Source organism: Syngnathus scovelli, chromosome 4 (genome assembly GCF_024217435.2).
Source record: "Syngnathus scovelli strain Florida chromosome 4, RoL_Ssco_1.2, whole genome shotgun sequence".
Classification (NCBI taxonomy): Eukaryota; Metazoa; Chordata; class Actinopteri; order Syngnathiformes; family Syngnathidae; genus Syngnathus; species Syngnathus scovelli.
Window position 1 is genome coordinate 23,293,904 of NC_090850.1, and position 18,388 is coordinate 23,312,291.

Consider the following 18,388-nt stretch of genomic DNA (forward strand, 5'->3'; position numbering starts at 1 on the left):
TTGTGTTGGCAGTATGAAGGCAGGCAGGCAGGCAGGCGGGGGTTGGGTGGGACGCCTGGCAAATCTACCACTAATCAGCACCCCTGGGACGCAGCTCGCGCTAGCCCGGCCGAGTGTGAAATATTCCGATTTACCCTCTCGCGGGACTACGTATATCTCGTAAAGATGAGCAGGTCGACGCCGTCGCTTGAATAATTTCCCGTGGAGGAATATCCATGCGGGTGGATGCTCCCTAGCCTCTGTTTGTCCTCCTCCGATCCCCACGTCCTTCCTCATCCACGCTCAATAAACACAATTAGCACGCTTACCGACAATGACGTCAACTGTAAACACGAACAGCAAATCGACACAGCGTGGGAACGTTCATTGCGAGAGTGATGGGAACTTGAAACACGAACGACTTGTGTGTGTTTCTTGCTTGCTCGCGAAAAAATGAATTCAAGGCCACCTCCTCGGTGGCCTTGAATTCATTTGACCTTTGTGGAAAAGACCGGAATGTTTGTTGTTTGTAATTACAAAAGCTGTAATCAAGACGCCCAATGACTTCCTGTTCAAAGCGTGAACATGATCAGCTTAAAATGTTTGCAAATATCTCGCCCATCACGCTTCAATGTGTGTGTGCCAGCACCATATTGTGTGCATCTCGGTGTGTGTTGTGACGTGAGTGCGTGTGTTTTGGTTGTGCATCAGTAAGTGGGGCAGAACTGATTGTTGCTGATGGCTGTAGGCGAGCACAGACCTACATTTTGCTCTCGTATACAGCACCACGAGGATGAGAAGGAGGGGTGGGAGGAAGGGAAGGGTGCTGAATGGGTGAGGTCAGGAAAATTAGGGCCCCCTCCCCACACACACACACACACACACCACCCCAGCCAATGTTATTATCAGACATGTTCTTGTCGTGGGCTCTCTTAAGGGTTCCTCCCCGCCTTTGCTGACACTTGACTGGCAGAGTGCTGACTCAGCACACAGACACGCAGGAAGGAAGTGATACCAACACACCAAGAATCAGCAGACACTATCAGAGAGACCAGCCTAGGAAAGTTGGTGCAGCAAACACGACTTCATTTTTCATAATTCATTTTTTCTGTGGGGGGGTCTTGATGTTGCATTTGTACCTTTTGGAATTCTCACAATTTCTCTTGCCCAGACATACGACAAAGCTGGGCGGTTGTTGTCATGTGCGCTAAACAGACAATTCTTGCCAGAAATTCCTGCTGCTCCTTCACTCGATGGATGGATGGATGGATGGATGGATGGATGGATGGATGGATGGATGGATGGATGGATGGATGGATGGATGGATGGATGGATGGATGGATGGATGGATGGATGGATGGATGGATGGATGGATGGATGGATCTTGCTTAATTTCTCTCACTTCCTCAAAGCAACAGTCCTAAAATTCAGAGGTCATCATCTGAGATTTCACCAAAGACAAATTCTGCCTGCGTGAGTGTTTCACAGTTAGTGTTGCCAGAGCGCCCCCCCCCCCCCCCGCCTCTGCGACCAATCGCATCCCGCGTCTGCACATAGGCACACGCGCATGGTCACGCGCACGCCGCTTTTCCATCGCTATCTGTCTGCTGCGCGTGCGCGCAGCCGGTTGGGTTTCCACGAATCCACATTGCGCCAATACGCGTGCGCGTCCAGGTACCGTGTGAACGCCGAGAGACAGAGAAAGAGCAAGAGAGAGCGAGAGAGCGAGAGAAAGAGACAGCGAGAGAGAGCAAGCGTTAGATAGAAAGAGAGCGAGCGAGAGAGAGAGCGAGAGAGAGAGAGCGCATCTTTCGTCGTCACGTCGGTCTTCTTCCTCATCTTCTTTCCCTGCGTGTGTCGCTCCTCGACGAAGAAAGCCGGAGCGAAGATCTCCTTGGAAATACCATTTTTTTCCCTCCCTGTTTTTATATTTTCATATATTTGGTCGCGCGCTGTCGGGGCGCGCGCGCGTGCGTGTGTGTGAATGGTGGACTTGGCCAACATGGAGGCTGTGGAGAAGGAATGCGGGGCCCTTGGGGGTCTTTTCCAGGCCATTGTCAACGACATGAAGGTAAATACTAAGTGTGTGAGTGTGCGTGCGTGCGTGTGTGTTCCGTGCTTTGCCTAATAACGACACATGTACCCCCTTCGCCCCCCTCCCTTCCTTCCTCATCCCCGGGGAGAACCTTGAGCAGAATCCAAGCTCCAAATGATAGCCTTTTTCTTGTATTTGTCATGAGATGACCGTTTTGTGGATCCTTCCTCCATCCTTTTCCTCATCCATCCATCCATCATCCATCCATCCATGCTGCGCACGTCTGTCCCCCCCCCCCCCCCGCCTTCCTGCATCCATTATCGGACGTCCTTTTTTAATGTGCATCATCACGTAATGCAAGAAAGACGGCTCCTTATTGGTTCATTCATTCATTCATTCATTCATTCATTCATTCATTCATTCATTCATTCATTCATTCATTCATTCATTCATTCGTTCATCTCGCAACCTTATTGATTTCCTGTCATGGGTGCACGACATCAGTAGAAGCCCCCCCAGCCGTCAGTCAGACGCCCCCGCCCCCCCCCCTGTCTGCTGGTAGCGCTGAGAGGCTGCGAGTGTGTCATTCCTCTGCATCCTCTTTGTGTGTCTGCGCGCGTGCGTCCGAATGATCCATTCCTAACATCTTATCGGGATTTTGTAATTTCTTTTAAGATGACGTTTGCTTACGGTCTGCATTTCACAATACGTTTATTATTGTGGTGGAGCGACTGATGTTGCTAATATTTTGGTCCTCTCCCACGCAGATAAGGGCAACAACATGACAATACAAAAAGCACACCACATTGATAGCCTATCGTGACAGATACAAACCATTTTGGGAAATTTCTTGCATCGGCTTAGGGGCGTAGGTGTACCTAATATTATGACCGACTCGTGTAAAAGCTGTCTCTGGCTTTGTGATTGTCAGTCAAACTGGGCTGAACTCTTGGTCCTGACCCGAACGAGGACATGAACGGCATGGCGGTCTCATGTTGACCGCAGCTGTGTCACAGTTCTGGAGTTCTGGGTTTGAATCTCATCAACGTTTTGTTGTTTGTCTCTGTTTGTCCTGACGTGGCCTGGCAATCGGTCCATTACGTGCCTTGGATTTCGCCAAAAGCACTCAAGTACTTACTGTAGGCCTTCACTGATCCAATGAAAGGAATTTTTTTCCAAGTAGTGAAAGGTGATACGTGATTTTTGCTCGCTAGCATGCTCGCACTGAATCCGTGTCAAAGTGAGCGCCGCTGCGAGCGCGTCTTCGCATGCACCCCGATGCCCTCTGAACTCTACTTGGAGATTTCACGGAGACATTTGCCGTTGAAGTCACTTTTGAATGGCTTGTCTAGCAATCCGTCTTTGGTGCGCTGCAAATGTGACTGTCAATCGATGTGCTCATTTACATCATAGCGCTTTAGCCTGACAGCTAGCAGGCTACATCAGTCAGCGTTGTCAGAAGTCCAAAATGTTCACTTCCCAAAATCAAGCGAGTCAACTTGAGCCATTGAGCAAGTCAGGAATCGAGTCCGAACGAAGCAAGGAGCCCCTTGGTTGTCCAAAACAACTGCCACGCTCCCCCCCCCGAAAAAAGGAAACAGATGCTTGTAAATGTCAGCCATGAACTACGGGCAAAGGCACACACAAGGAGAACAGGACGGAGGTGATGCCACACAGATGACAGACATTTGCGAAAATCATCAACATTCTTGACCAATTTGATCCATAATGACAGCGCTACCTTGACCGATGAGTTTTATTTAGTTATTCGTTTTTTAAACATTGTATCAGAATGGAACAAGAAATAAAACTAGTTTGAGAAAATGTCAAAAATTGCCTTTGAGGGGGCGCGGCTTAGTGAGTGACATCAGTAGCCGCGGTCGCCTCGGCACCTTCGTCGGTGTGTGAGGCTCATGGCATGGGCCGTGGCTAACAGCAGGTCCTAGCCAGTGTGTTCATTTTGTTCCAGAAACGTGAACTGCGCCCTCCTTCCGGTTTCTTAGGATGTAACTTCCAATGTATTCCATACAAAAAAATCCAAAACGCCCTCTCTGTATGCACGAGAGCTGGTCGTCATGGTGACACTTTTGACCGTTAAGCGTCACGCGAGTCCCGCCGACTCGCAGTGAAGGTGAAAGCTGCCTCCTCATCCTCCTCCTGCGCCCATTTTGAGACTGGCGCAGTCATTGGTGGCCTGGTTGCCTGGCAACATGGACACCTGTGACACAGCATCTCCATTTATTGAATCATTGTCAAAAACCGAATAGCTCACAAATTAGGTTGAGTACTTTGACTTCATGTTAGTTTCTAAATAAACTTTGGCCTGTGACTGACATTGACATACAAATGAAATAAAAATCGGAAATGAAATAATTGTTTTTATACAAAATTAACACCTGAAATCGAAATGGAAGTATATATTGAAGAACAATATATAAATATTAGAAATAATGTTTGAATCCAAATTGCAACCTTGCGTGCAATTATCACAGCTTCCTTGACCCTACTTTGACTGTGAAACAGATTTATTTTCGCATGTTAATGAGCGTGTTGACCCCCAATTCCCCCACACTCATCCAAGTACACATTGTCACGTCAGCAGCTTGGATGTCTTCAAAACATGCCTGCGCTTTTACTTCCTCATCGCAATCCTCCCTTCCTCTTTGCCGTCGGCACGCACACTCCACCCAGATAGGGCGTGTGTGTGTGCGTGCGTGTGTGTGTGTGTGTGTATATCTCTTACGTGTGTTTAGAATGCCACAATGTAACCCTGGCTGGGCTATATCTGCACACACTCGCGCGCACACACACACACCTACTCACGGGGTCACGGTCAGTGGGCCAATGCCATGGAAGAATAAATAAGTGATTTCCATGGATCTTATTCAAGAGCTCTTGTGTATTTGTAAAATTAAATTGCATTCCCTCCCCATAGACAATAATGCAGATAGATAAAGCATCCAAAGCCAACCTCCGTCTCCTGCGGGATGTGTCAATTCTTTTATTGTCCCGTGATGATGTGGCAGGACGGGGCTCAGACTCCCGAAAAGCAAGTGCATGACTAGAATCAGGGATCGGACACACAGATTGTTTAGCATATGACATCATGAAAATCTCTAGTTTTGCTTGGACGGGCAAAAATCATCTTCTGAATCTGGTGCGGGTGTTGACATGTTGGTGCCTGACCTTCATGGTCATCCGGATGCAGGGCCGCTCGCTCGCTCGCTCAGTGCAGCTGCACTAAAGCAACAATACGGACGCTCGGTGCCATCAAGCCAGGCAAAAAAAGAACACAAGTGATTCAGCCAATGTCTGATTTCACCACACAAAAGGCGGAGCAAAATGGAGGGAGTGTTCTGCTGGATTATTTCGTTTGGGGACATGAAGGACGGGCCTGTTTCTTCTCACTGTCTCTTACTGTGAGTGCCTGTGTGACCATAAAAAAGAAGAAGAAAAAAAAAAGGGCTCGAGGAGAAAGCGGAGAATCAGAGCAATGTGGATCGAGAGATGGCTTGACAAGTGACTGATTGCGCAACATTGACATTTTACTTTCCACAATTGTGCCTCCAAAACTGAAATTCAACCATCTTCATGCTTTTATTTCGCAAAGTCGAACTGGTCGAGTGCTGAGCAGATTCGGGTGGAGTGCTGACCAGAATCAGGTCAAATATCTCCCAAGGTGAATCGTCACAAATCGTACCAATTGAATATGGAAGAACATGAGTGACATCATCTTGCACTCAAGTGGCGACTAGAACCCCATCAGACCTTTGACCTTATCCAACTTCTATTGGCTTCTCTTTTGGATGCTTAGCTAGGGTAACCATCTTGAAGAACACATTGTCCTTTTTTTTTTTTTTTGGCTGTTCTTCCATTTTGCGACTTTTTGTTGCAAGTTGACCTTGAATCCTTGCTCTCCGTGCCGTATGTCGGACCCGGCGCGGGTCGGGCCGCCGGCGTCTCGCTGCGGACGAGGAGCTTAACATCTCTTTTGTCTCTTTTGTTTGGCCGGCGGCCGGCAAGCCAAACAGAGGAAATCCAGAAAAGAGCCACCGAGAGACATGGAGAGGAATGGAGGGATTAGCCCCGTTTTTTTTTTTCGTGGTCTAATCGCACCAATTCACATGTTTTAAAAGAAACTCATTTCACAGCTTTTTTTTTTTGGATCAAATGGATGATCCTTTTTCATCTAATATGTCGACTAGAACTGTGTTTTGCAGTCACACGGGGAGGAGAGACCGTCATCTATTCATTTGATTCTTGCATGGACAAACGGCTTTACAGCGACGCATCATGATGTACTAATTTGACACTAAATTAACTAGCTATTAGTTAGCCTGTCTATAGTGTTAGCATTTAGCAAGTTGACTCTGAAGTTAATCAAAGTCCAGAAATAAATAGCGTGTCTCGCCTGCTGTTATGTACCAACCTTGTTAGCATTAGCATTCCCGTATTGTTGCTTCAATATTTCTGGAAAATTCGTAAACGGTTTTGAATGTATGCTATCGTGCTAAGCTAACAGACATTGTTCCTGAAATTTTTTGCTGGTGGAGACAAACAAGAGGAATATTGAGCCCTCGTGTGACGAGAAAAGCTTTGACAGGCCTCACAAAGGCAGCCTGGGGGGGGGGGGGGGGGGGGGGAGAAGAGGCCATCTTGGCTGCCTCCCAGTATCCCCTGTCCTTAATGAGCCAAACATTTTAACGAGCTGAAGATAAGGAGGACGAGGAGGAAGATGACATCTTTAAGTGTGCTCGTAAAACATTTTACAGAGAAAAGTATGGCTGATGAAACCTATTGTGTGGGTGTTAAAACCCTTCATGGGCTAAAGTGTGGCTGTTTTGGGAAAACACACATTTCGAGTCTTCAATGACGCAAATATACCCCGCAACAATTCCAACCCAAATGATGCCACATCAAACGGACCAGATTAGTCTTCTGCTGTTGGTGACATCCCTAATGATAGCCCCGCCCCCACATCGCCTTTGTTCACATTCCCCGTTTGTTCTTTTCCTAATTTTTAGGTCTCGCCAGGTTGATGACACCATCTGATACGCACGTGCACACGCACACACGTGCACACACACACAGTCAATTTGCAGGCGTTTTATTGGGGTTCGGAGGTCAGCGTGGATCGAGTGTAATATAATCTGGGATGCAGCTAGATAGCAGCAGAGGGTGGCGGGTGGAATTTCATTTGCAATGCTTTGATGCGGTTGCGTGTGTGTGTGTGTGTGTGTGTATGAGATGGGAATTGAAGGAGGCTATTATGGGATTTGAAGGCTTCACATGGGAGGTGTGTCTACAATGACAAAACAAAACATTTTGACTTAATATATTTTTACAAACAGCATTATATTGAATGTGTGTCACCATTTGTGTGTGTGTGTGTGTGTGTTACCAGTGCTCCTATCCAGTGTGGGAGGACTTTAGCGCAAAGGCCACCAAGCTTCATTCACAGCTCAGGTGAGTTGACTACTCTGGTCACGTGAATTAAATCGTGACTATCCAAATTAAAATCGGACAAATTTTGCATTTGTGTGGTGATGTTTTTTTGTAGAACTACGGTTTTGGCGGCGGTGGCCTTCCTGGATGCTTTCCAGAAGGTGGCGGACATGGCGACCAACACGAGAGGTAGGAACCCGAAAAGGAGCCAGAATTTCCGGGTGCATATTTTCTTGTAGCATTTACTTGGTTTTGCTTTTTTCCCTTGAATTGTTTCCTCTATTGAACCGTGGCAATTTTATCGTAAGCCGTCCGACGTGCAGTTTAGTTGGTTTCATAGCTGACGGCTGATAGAAATTTGCAACATTATCACGCTCATTAGAAACCATCAAGTGCTGTTACTTGAGCATAAGAACGTTTAAAGGACTTTCAAGATAAAAACAATCAACTCTTTGTCTTTTCATTAGTTGCTGCTTGGTCCATCTTGCACTAGTTGCATAATGCAACTTGCTGTTTGTGCATTTTACGCTTGTTACATTTTATCACGTTGAAATGGAGATTTATTGTCACAAAATGTAGCTTCATTGCTAATGCTACGTTCCAGTATTCAGATTATTACATATTGAGCTTTAGGGCTAATCGGTTAGGTCAATTTACCCATTGCAGTTAAGTAAAGTCTGAACAAGCAAAAAACAAACAAACAAAAAAAAAAAAAACGTGTCCTGCTCGGTGATGGTTGGTGTGAATGGTGTGAATGTAGTACAACGTTCACACGCATACACTTGCGACATGATGGCCTGGGCCAATCACACGCGGGCTAGGTCACGTGTGCCAGTGCGGTTGCCAGGCAACAAGTGAAGTGAGGAAAAAAATAGCCTTGTTGCTGAGAGCAGAGCAGGAAAGACTTAAGATCCTCCGTTGTTGGAGTCAGCTGTTTGGACGCCAGTGTGTGAACACACACGCAACATGTCCGACAACTGGTTGTTTCTGTGGATGCTGCTGTTTTGGTTAGCAAAGGGCTCAGGGATGACATCTTTGTGTGCATTGAGAAAAACGTCGCTGGAATATTTGTTATTATGCGCTTGAATGTTAAATAGTTTCCACTGGGGGAGGGCATCTTTTAAAAGGATGTTTTTATTATTTAACATTGAAAAAAGTTGAATAATTAAAAATAAAAAAAAGGCACGTCCCTTCCCAATGACCCCCCCTCCCCCTAATACGGTAGTCTAGTCACTTAGTAGCTGGCATCTCTAGAAGGACATTTCCTCATGTCACAATCCAGCATTGTCCTGCGGCTCAACCAAACAAGACGTGCTCTGTTACACACACACACACACACGCACACACACACAAACGAGAGCACACAGTGAAGGGGCTTTGGTGAGCATGGGAAGCGGAAAGCTCAGCGAGTTGTTCTTCTCCGACGCCAACTTGTGTTCAATGAGACCAGAGGCTGCGTGACTGCTGATGCCCGTGCGCGCTCATCAACGCAAATAGAGAGTTAACCCGAAAAAAGGAGTCTGTTCACATTACAGCACCAAAATGAATATCAATTCTTATTCTGGCCGCGTCAGGACGTGCACTGATTTGACCTTTGAGCCCGACAAGCGCCGTTGGCCGGGACGGCCTTCAAAATCAGCTTCTTAGAGTCCAACTTTTCTCTTGTCACGCAAAGCATCGGTTAGCGGCGGCTACGTCGTGTCGGGCCCAGACTACGTTACCCACAATGCTATATTTAGAACACCGCAGTGTGTGACTCAGCGCTCGCTGCCGCTCGGCCTGCCCGGATGGTGACGACGACGTCGTCATTATTGCAGTTGTCACGGCAACGTGCCATTCTTGATGATGAATGCGTCAAAACATGGCTCTCGCTCTTGGTATGTGCCTTTCTGTTTGATCATGTGTGTTTCCTTCTCGCCTGTCACGTGACAGCTCCATGCAGATGCGTTTCGCGTGTTGCCGTGCCATCTCTGCGCATGTGATGTTAGGAGAGCGTGAGATGTCAAGTGTATGCGTGCAGAGTCAGACTATGCATTTTTGGCCACCATTCAAAACGGCCCCCGGGTGTCTGAATAGTACAGCTGATGAATCTTTCAAGACCAGTCGTAGGTTCCCATGGCGACCGAGGTGCGGAGCCGCCGTACGATGGAGCTCACCATGAGGTGGGAGTTTTCTACCCGCAGAGGTAGAGCCCGGTGTCTGTCGGGGCAAAATATTGATTGTAAATTGTCACCAATGTTAATGTCGTTGCGCTAGCTGAGCACACTTTGCTTCGAAGAGAGGCTGAATAAAGAACAATTTGATTGGTTGGCCTTTTGCGTTCTGTCGACACTTGCGAGAAAACGCTGGGTTGTTTTTTTGGGGAGTGGGTTTTCTTGTTGCTATGGCAATAGCTGCTTGGCTGGAGAAATGCGATGTGACAGGAAGTGGCCGCACCATGACCCCTCACACTAAAGTCAGTGTGTGCGTGTGTGTGCGTGCGTGAGAGAGAGAGAGAGAGAGAGAGAGAGAGAGAGAGAGAGGACACTTGCAAAGGGTGTTGTGCCGCAATAGTCATAGCAACAATGATGTCTTGCTCTAAAATCATGACCTGAGAATGACAATTACATTATGAGTCAGATAGTAACACAACCAAACACCTTTCTGACTCAATAACTCGTCCAGGTCAAGGTCAAAGCATCCCCAGCCTTCAAAAAATGTCCTTTATATTTATCGTCTCGATTTCCAACTTGGTAGAGAGACAATGTGCTGCGTTTGTTTTTGGTGGTGATGGCAAGTGAATTCAAGTCAATGGACTCAAGGCAGTTAACACAAAACAGGGTAAAAAAAAAAAACGGTTTTGCCGCAAACATCGCACATCGAGTCAACCTTCAAATCCACGGTCTCAATGGCGCTTTTCCCAATCTGTATTTAGCTCCTCAAAATATGATGATGTTATAACCCCTGTGGAAGTTTATCGTTATAGAAACAACACGTCTTTGTGAAATGTTTAACTTGATTTTAGATAACCTGTCACGAGGTGGAAAATCAATTCCCGAAAAGCCCAATTTAGATGTCTTGGGCCAGGGCTTGACAAAACTCAAGATAGGTTGTCAATATTTCTCTATCTGCAGTGATATGAAAATCCACGCATAAGCAATTGACGGACAAGCGTTTCCAATTGCCTGCGGACGCCTCCAAATTGCGTCAAAGCGCATCTTTTTGTCTTAACGAATCACCTTAACTTTCTTTGACGTACTTTCAACTTCGTTGGCGCTAAGTTGCCCCAAGATGGTGGTCACTTTATCTCCAAAGAGCATTTTTAAAACGTGATCTGCTGTGCTTCGGTGCTTCCAAAACATTACAACTCAATTAAAGTCGCTCTCTGATCATCAAAGGCGATTAGAACACGATAATATAGTACACACACACACTGCATTCCAGATGTGAGGTGTGTGTGTGTGTGTGTGAGCGCTTTTGTGTGCATCTCCTCATCTTGTTGTTGATCTCCCGCTGACTTTGAAAGGCATGTTAATGGGAGCCAAACAGGAAGAGGACCATCATAAACCAGAGCCAGATCAAACGTATGCAACACGCAGGAGCTGCAGTGCTGTTGTTGTTTAGTTTGTCCCCATCCCCCCCCCCCCCCCCCCCCCCCCAGCTCATTAAAATGCGTGAGACGAGCCTTCTCGTTTCCTCCTGCCTGGTTTCCGCTTCTCCTTCTTTTTTCCATTTTTCTTTTTCTCTCCACCACTCCTCTCGTTTTGATTTTTAAAAAGATGCTTACATCATCATCATCATCAATCATCCTTACTATTATACGTTTAGTTCCATTCCAAATACTTGCTCAGGCCTGACTGGCATGCTTATGCGTGTTCATGTGTGTGTGTGGTGGCAGCTCTTCTTTATTGAACGGTTGCCGGGCAGATCGGGAGGCGCAGGGGAGGAATTTGTTAATTATGAATGGAGCGCTTTTCTGGAGATCCCGACAACGCTGTGTGTGCGAGCAATAACTGAGACAGAGCATCAATGAGAGGGTCAGAGGAGGCTCTTGCCCATCTTGTCTGTCTAAAATTGGGTGACCAGATTTGGGTTTTTGAAAATAGGACCCTCTTTATTAGAGGAGTGTCGGCGTTGTCCCGAAAAATGCACCCCTGCATCTCCCACACGTCCGTTTTAAGACGTGTCAAGTTTGAACATTGGCAAATATTGGTGTCAAAAGTACCCAATGAATGCGCACTGCATCGTCTCTCCCAAACCTCCGACCCGACTTTGGGCTCCCGGCAAGGGAATCCCACTTGAGTCCCAACTTTTTCCACTGTGTACATTAGCAGTAACATTAGTGCTGACTCGGGCCTGTCAGGGTCTTTTCCTGGACTCGCAGCACCTTGTTTGGGAATCACACGCACTCGCAGGCCATCACTCAAGGCCGACCGGTTGACTTTTTCCACGCCGCCTCCAGAAATAGATACCCGTGTTTATGTTAGCAGGTTAGCCGCTAGCACGCGCGCGCACGCACGCACGCTCGCATCGGCTCGGTTTTGGTTTCATCATGCCTGTTAATATAGTGTCTTTCTGAACGCCTTCTACTACTGCTACCAGCACCCTAACTAATTACTAGTGAATCCAAGTACAATTGTGTTCTTGTCTGTGATGTGATGTGATGGTCTTAACTTCTCCAGGGGCCACCAGAGACATCGGCTCAGCTCTGACCAGGATGTGCATGAGGCATCGCAGCATCGAGGCTAAACTCCGACAGTTCACCAAGTAAGCTCTGCCCACCAGTTAGCTCCTTAGCCGCTCGTTAGCCGTTTGACTACTTCCTGTCCCGCCTAAACGCAAAGACACTTTTCTACTACTGAGCAGTACTGCTCTGATAACCAGTACTGAGAACTGCTACTACAAGTCCTGAGCACTTTGACCAATATTGCGGATGACCAAAGTGGATACGTTTTGTTTTCCCGACAGTGCGTTGATGGAGAGCCTCATCATGCCTCTGCAGGACAAGATTGAGGACTGGAAGAAGACTGCCAACCAGCTGGACAAGGACCACGCCAAAGGTACCGTGCGCAAAGTCAATCAAGTTTTCCAAGTGCCAAAAGCCGCAGCGACCTTGGACATGCATGCTGAGAGTCGTTAGTTGTTAACCATCAATTAATTGTCCTATTTATCGCTATTTCTGAATCTTCTGAACTTCATTTAATGCGATTCATACGTTGGCTTCGCCAGAGTACAAGCGGTCGCGACACGAGATCAAGAAGAAGTCGTCGGACACCATGAAGCTCCAGAAGAAAGCTCGCAAAGGTGAGATTGAGATTGCACGAGGGGAATTGTAGAGATTGCGCACGGATGTCAAGAGAGACGATGTTGCGCCAAGTGCAGCGTCGTGGTCGTGTCACTTGGGAGTTTCACTTCAAAAGGGATTTCTTTCTTTCCTGAATTAGTACCCTGAATAATTGTCAAGAATGAATTGGATTTGGATGAAGTGGAATGTTTATGGGAAATAAACAAATGTGCTTGGAGTATGATGATGCTGAGAATAAAAGTACTTATATAAAGATGGCAAGTATGATGTTGAATTATAAACAAACAGCATGATAGGAAATGTAGACAAAACCTTTTTATTTTCATGTTAATGGTCACGAATGAGTGAAAGAGCGCGAACGTCATTGTATTTTTCAATTAAAACGCTCAGTGTGAGTCATCGGGGATGTTCTCAGTGACGTCTTAGGTGGAAGATATAGCTAGATGGCGACACCTAGTGGCCATCCGAGGTGGTGCGTCTCCGCATCGCTCATTTGTTTTCTTCTGTGGGTTGCCAGACAGAACACAAATCCAGCCAAATACGAAAACACGTCACCTTTACGATTCAAAAGTTGTGACATGTCTATTTATGCTTTTATTCCTCAGTTTTTCTCTCACTTGTAATGTTGGCTGACTAACACTTAATGAGACTTTGTGCTCACTCTCTCTCTCCCACTTTGCCGACCCCCAAACACACTCACACCCTTCTGGCTGGCCTCTAATAGAGATCCAGGGTAAGTGTGTGGCCCTCTTATTATCTTTTTCCATGTCCTTTAACGACACACACACACACACACACACAATCTGACTTGATGTATTTCCAGTAATTGTCTGGGTTTCCCATTTTGCATGCATCTCGCCCGTCTTGTAACAACTTGTCTCCATTTTTACTCACTCAGCATGTAGAGCAGTTTTGCTTTTGGGCCGGTTGGGGCTCGACAGAGCGTCTGCGTGCATGCGCTCGCTTGCTCGCTTGTTCGCCGCTTCATTCTGATGCGCAACCTGTGCTTCCAAATTGATAGAAGGGACCAACCCTGCAGAAGCATTTGGATTTTGGAGGTTCTGCTGTTGGCGACAAGCTTCTACTTTTGTCAGAATGGTGCCCATCTGTGCAATTGTGTTTGTCAGGGCGCGGTGACCTGCAGCCTCAGCTAGACAGCGCCATGCAGGACGTGACTGACATGTGTCTGCTGATGGAGGAGATGGAGAAGCAGGCGGTGCGGCGGGCCCTGGTGGAGGAACGGGGACGATTTTGCACCTTCAGCGCATTCTTGCAGCCAGTTGTGGTCAGTGACGCCTTTTCGTGTGTGTGTGTGTGTGTGTGTGTAGATGGCGCCTGTCTATCTTTGTGTGACAAAAAGAAAACACGGATCAAAGTGTGTGCATGAAGGGGACACTGAACAATGGATAGCAAAAGTCTACACACCCCTGCTCAAATGAATGGTCTGCACTTGTGTGTGCGTGTGATGCCTTACCGGCGGTTGTGTGACGTCGTTCATGTGTTTTTGTTGTTAGAATGGCGAGATTGCCATGTTGGGGGAGATCACACACCTGCAGGCCATCATCGACGACCTCACTGTGCTCACCACTGACCCACACAAGCTGCCGCCTGCCAGTGAACAGGTCTCACACACGCACACACACACACACACACACACACACACACTGATGGAGAGCCCTGAACGCATGCGTGTCCTCAGGTGATCAAGGACCTCAAGGGTTCCGACTACAGCTGGTCCTATCAGACTCCGCCCTCTTCGCCCAGCAGCTCCAGCTCACGCAAAAGCAGCATGTGCAGGTACACGGAAGGCTTTCATGGTTCTTGATGCGTTTTGCTTTGACTTGACGATGCTGAGCCAGCCGTGTCGCATCAGACGTGGTTCGAAATCCTGATTTGTTGAAAGAGGCGCTGTGCGACCAAGCGTGTGTGCCATACGTGTTACGTCAGACTCATCATGTATGCTTAAGTGTCAGTTACTCGACTTGAATGTGTGTCCAAATGCATTATTGTTTGTGCCAATGCATGGAAGCGTGTCAGTGTGTATTTGACGTTCTTAGGGTGTCAGTTTGCGCATCCTTATACGTGTCAAGTTGACCAGTGTGAGCTTGTGTGTGTGTGTGTGTGTGTGTTACCTTGATGCTCCTGATCTGATTCTCTCCCCCGTTTTCTCCCCGCTTCCTTCCCCCTCCCATGCTCGATCAAACACAAACACTGGCGCACACAACTTTCCTCTCTCTCTATCACTCGTGTGTGTCTCTCTCTTTGTGTGCTTTGTGTGTATTGTTGCCCTCTTTCTGGCTCGTGCTTGTTAAACGGCGACTAACCTCCCTCCACACACACACTTGCCAATCATCTAAATCACCATCCCACTCACACACACATACACATGCGCGCACACAGCAGTGTCAACAGTGGCCACAGTAGCGCCTCCCGCTCGTCCGGTGGAGGCGGGGGTGGCCCGGGTGGCGGCGGGGGCTCGCTGCCCCACTCACCCACCTCCTCTTCCGCGTCCTCGTATCGCTACCGCAGCAGCCTGCCGTGCCAGGCCGGGGGAGCGGCGGGGGGCATCGCCGCCCACCGCCTCAGCAGCGTCTCGTCCCACGACTCGGGCTTCGTTTCTCAGGACGCCAACATTTACTCCAAGCCGCCCTCGCCCATGCCCTCCGACATCACCAGTCAGGTGGGGACCTCGAAGCTTCATGATTCCAACAAGCCATCTTCAGCCCCCTCGACTGAAAAATAGTCAGACTTGACATAAACACTGTTATTGTTTTCGATTGTTCTTTTTTGACGCGCCGCAGAAGTCGTCCAGCTCGGCGTCATCAGAGGCCTCCGAAACGTGCCAGTCGGTCAGCGAATGCAACTCGCCCACCACGGTGAGTAAAAATACACAAAATGACACGACATGATCTCCCGAGCTGCACGCACCCATTGGCGCTATATTCTGTCCTTCTATCCATATTTGCTTAGTAACAAATAAATTGCATTTGAGTGTATGTTCTGAAAAAAAAAAAACAGACACTAAATTTGAATGTGCTTATGGCCTTGAACTCATCTCATGCCAACACAAAGTACGTAGACGCTACTTTGCTTCATTGTGCTGCATGAACGGCACTCCTGGCTTGTCCTACCCAGTGCCCGCCACTAGAGGGCGACGTCCCCACCTCTCACCTCCCCCCTTCTTCCGCCGCCCGCCGATGATCCTATGACCTTGTCTCTCGTCCCGCAGTTTGGCTCGTCCTTCGCTACCTTCCGCCCCGCTCTCTCTCACTCAGGCTCGCCCAGGCCTCACTCTGTCACCTCACTTCCTGTCACCGCGCCCTCACCCTATAGCCGGTCCTCCGGCTCCTGCTCCTCTTCTCCCACATCCTGCAAGGTTCCCACCTGGAAGGTTTGTCCCCCATCGCCTGCTCATCTGCGCCTTGGTTTCTCCACGCTCCCCCCCCATTGGCTTGCTTTTCTTTTTCTTTTTAACACCTTCATTTTGCTTCCTCAGGGTGCTTTCACGTGCATGTTTGGCTTTCTCTTTAAGTTAGTCGATTGTTGGCTTCTGGCCAAAGCGGAAAGCAGCTTGTGTGAAAGCAGCCTTAGCCCGCCGCCTGGACGTTACAAAGCTAAGCGGGAAGTGAGCGAGCTGACCGGTCAAACCGACCGAGCGACCGATTGCATCAATGTGCCGGATAGCGGAAAAGTCTGACTGTAACGCGACCTTGCGTCTTGCTGTCTGCAAATAACCACGCTCCAAACGCTTTAGGACTGGTCCAAAGCAGGTTCCTACGAGCAGCCCGTGGCCGCCGCCATGGCCGCCGCCAGCACGGTCCAGAGGAGGAAGGAGCCGCCGCTGGATAGGTTGCGGGAAAACGAGGGCTCGCCCAGTGCGCAAGGCTACGCCGGCCCGTCCCACGCCGACGAGGCCCAGAGGCCCAGAATGTCCTCCGCTGCCAAGGTAACGTTGAGAACCCCTGCTGCGTTCTGGTCTGATCCAATATGTCTCATATGAGAACCACAAAGTGTTTCAAATTCAGAAGATGCCAAAGAAAAATAATAATGTCTTCCCCAGTACGGAGACGAGGCGTCTCCAGCCGCCAGCGACCTGGCCATGGTTCTGACCCGAGGCCTGAGCACGGAGCAGCAAAAGAGCAGCAGGGACTCTCTGCAGTATTCCAGCGGATACAGCACCGAGACCACCACCCCCTCCTGCTCCGAGGACACCATCCCCTCTCAGGGTGGGCCTCAAAATATTCTAAATTAATCTTTCAGAACGATGAAGCTAAGCTACACATTTTAAGTTAGAAAACTCTCCTGGTTGAAAATGTCACAAAAAGTACAGGCCATGTTTTGTTGGAATTACTGTCACCAAAGTTGCGTTGAAAAAAAAGAACCTGATGAAAATCCCCCAAAGCGGTGGCACAAGTTTAAATAAGAAACAAGACCAGATATGCTAAAAAGGATGCCTGAGAAATGTTTCTTTGTGGGCACGCGTCAGGTTCCGATTACGACGGCTACTCGGTGAACGGCGACGCCGAAGGCCCGGACGCTCAGACGGACTTTGACAAGTCGTCCACCATCCCTCGCCACTCCAACATTGCGCAGAATTACCGGCGCATGATCCAGACCAAGCGGCCCGCCAGCACGGCCGGACTGCCCAGCGGGGTCCTGGGACCCGGGGGTCACGTCTTACCCCCCGGGGCGGGCGGTGGCTCCGGCACTCCCGGCACCGCCACCATCCGGAGAACGCCGTCCACCAAACCGGGCGTGAGACGCACCCTCTCCAGCGCCGGCCCCATTCCCATCCGACCCCCCATCGTGCCTGTCAAGACGCCCACCATTCCCGGAGACTCCCACTCTCCCGGGGCCGCCGGAGGGGTTCCGGTCCGAGTGGGCAGCGAGGAGTGCGTCTTCGTGGCGGACGACGCCCAGGGAGCGCTGGATTACGTAAAGGCGTCGCCCAAACGCCTTAGCCTCCCCAACACCGCCTGGGGCTCCGGGGCGGCTCTCGAGGTCTACGCCCAGCAACGCGGAGCTGCGGGGCTGGGCTCCGGCTCCGAAGAGGAAAAGATGATCGCCGCCAACCGCCACAGCCTGGTGGAGAAGATTGGCGAGCTGGTGGCCGGCGCGCACGCCCTGGGGGAGGGGCAGTTCCCTTTCCCGACCCTCCCGGATGACCCCGCGGCGGTGGGTGCCGCCGCTGCCACGGGGCTCGGCGCTGACGCCCTGGAGGAGACAGGGGGGTCCTCCGGCGACATGCTGACCACCATCAGGAGGGGCGTCCGACTCCGCAAGACGGTCTCCAACGACCGCTCGGCACCGCGCATCTTGTGATGGGCCTGGCGTAGGCTCCTGTTCGACCAGTAGGGAAAATCTCATCATATAAAACAAGACGAATGAAAACATACGCAAACGGAAAAAGATACTGGTAGAGCTGACGCTATCAAATGTTAACACGTTAGCGCCGTAACTCGTGTGTGTGTGCGTGTGTGTGTGTGTGTGTGTGCGTAGGAGGCATGTTTTCTCTTCAGGATACTCATGGAAATCTGTTTCAGCATTTATTTTATACTCTCGATAAGCACCCATGTAGTATTTTGCTCTTAGGATGACTTTAGCATACAGTACGAGTAGGGACAACTACTAGTACATGATAGTGT

At 49.0% G+C, this 18,388-nt stretch overlaps 1 protein-coding gene across 6 annotated transcripts; it reads left to right on the top strand.

Moving 5' to 3' along the window:
- The first annotated feature begins 1,552 nt into the window (after positions 1–1,552).
- On the top strand, positions 1,553–18,387 carry mtss1lb (MTSS I-BAR domain containing 2b). Of its 6 annotated transcripts, XM_049717580.2 has the most exons (16): positions 1,553–2,050; positions 7,419–7,480; positions 7,575–7,648; positions 12,121–12,205; positions 12,407–12,498; positions 12,668–12,742; positions 13,468–13,476; positions 13,871–14,028; positions 14,258–14,365; positions 14,443–14,540; positions 15,273–15,423; positions 15,545–15,619; positions 15,973–16,134; positions 16,498–16,689; positions 16,804–16,969; positions 17,230–18,387. In XM_049717580.2, exons 1-16 carry the CDS (start codon positions 1,964–1,966, stop codon positions 18,063–18,065), a joined length of 2,430 nt encoding a protein of 809 aa, XP_049573537.1. In that variant the 5' UTR covers positions 1,553–1,963; the 3' UTR covers positions 18,066–18,387. The 6 variants fall into 6 exon arrangements, with proteins under 6 accessions (XP_049573537.1, XP_049573536.1, XP_068506558.1 ...); XM_049717579.1 differs by lacking the exon at positions 13,468–13,476 and having other exon boundaries at positions 15,144–15,423; XM_068650457.1 differs by lacking the exon at positions 13,468–13,476.
- Position 18,388: the final 1 nt, after the last annotated feature.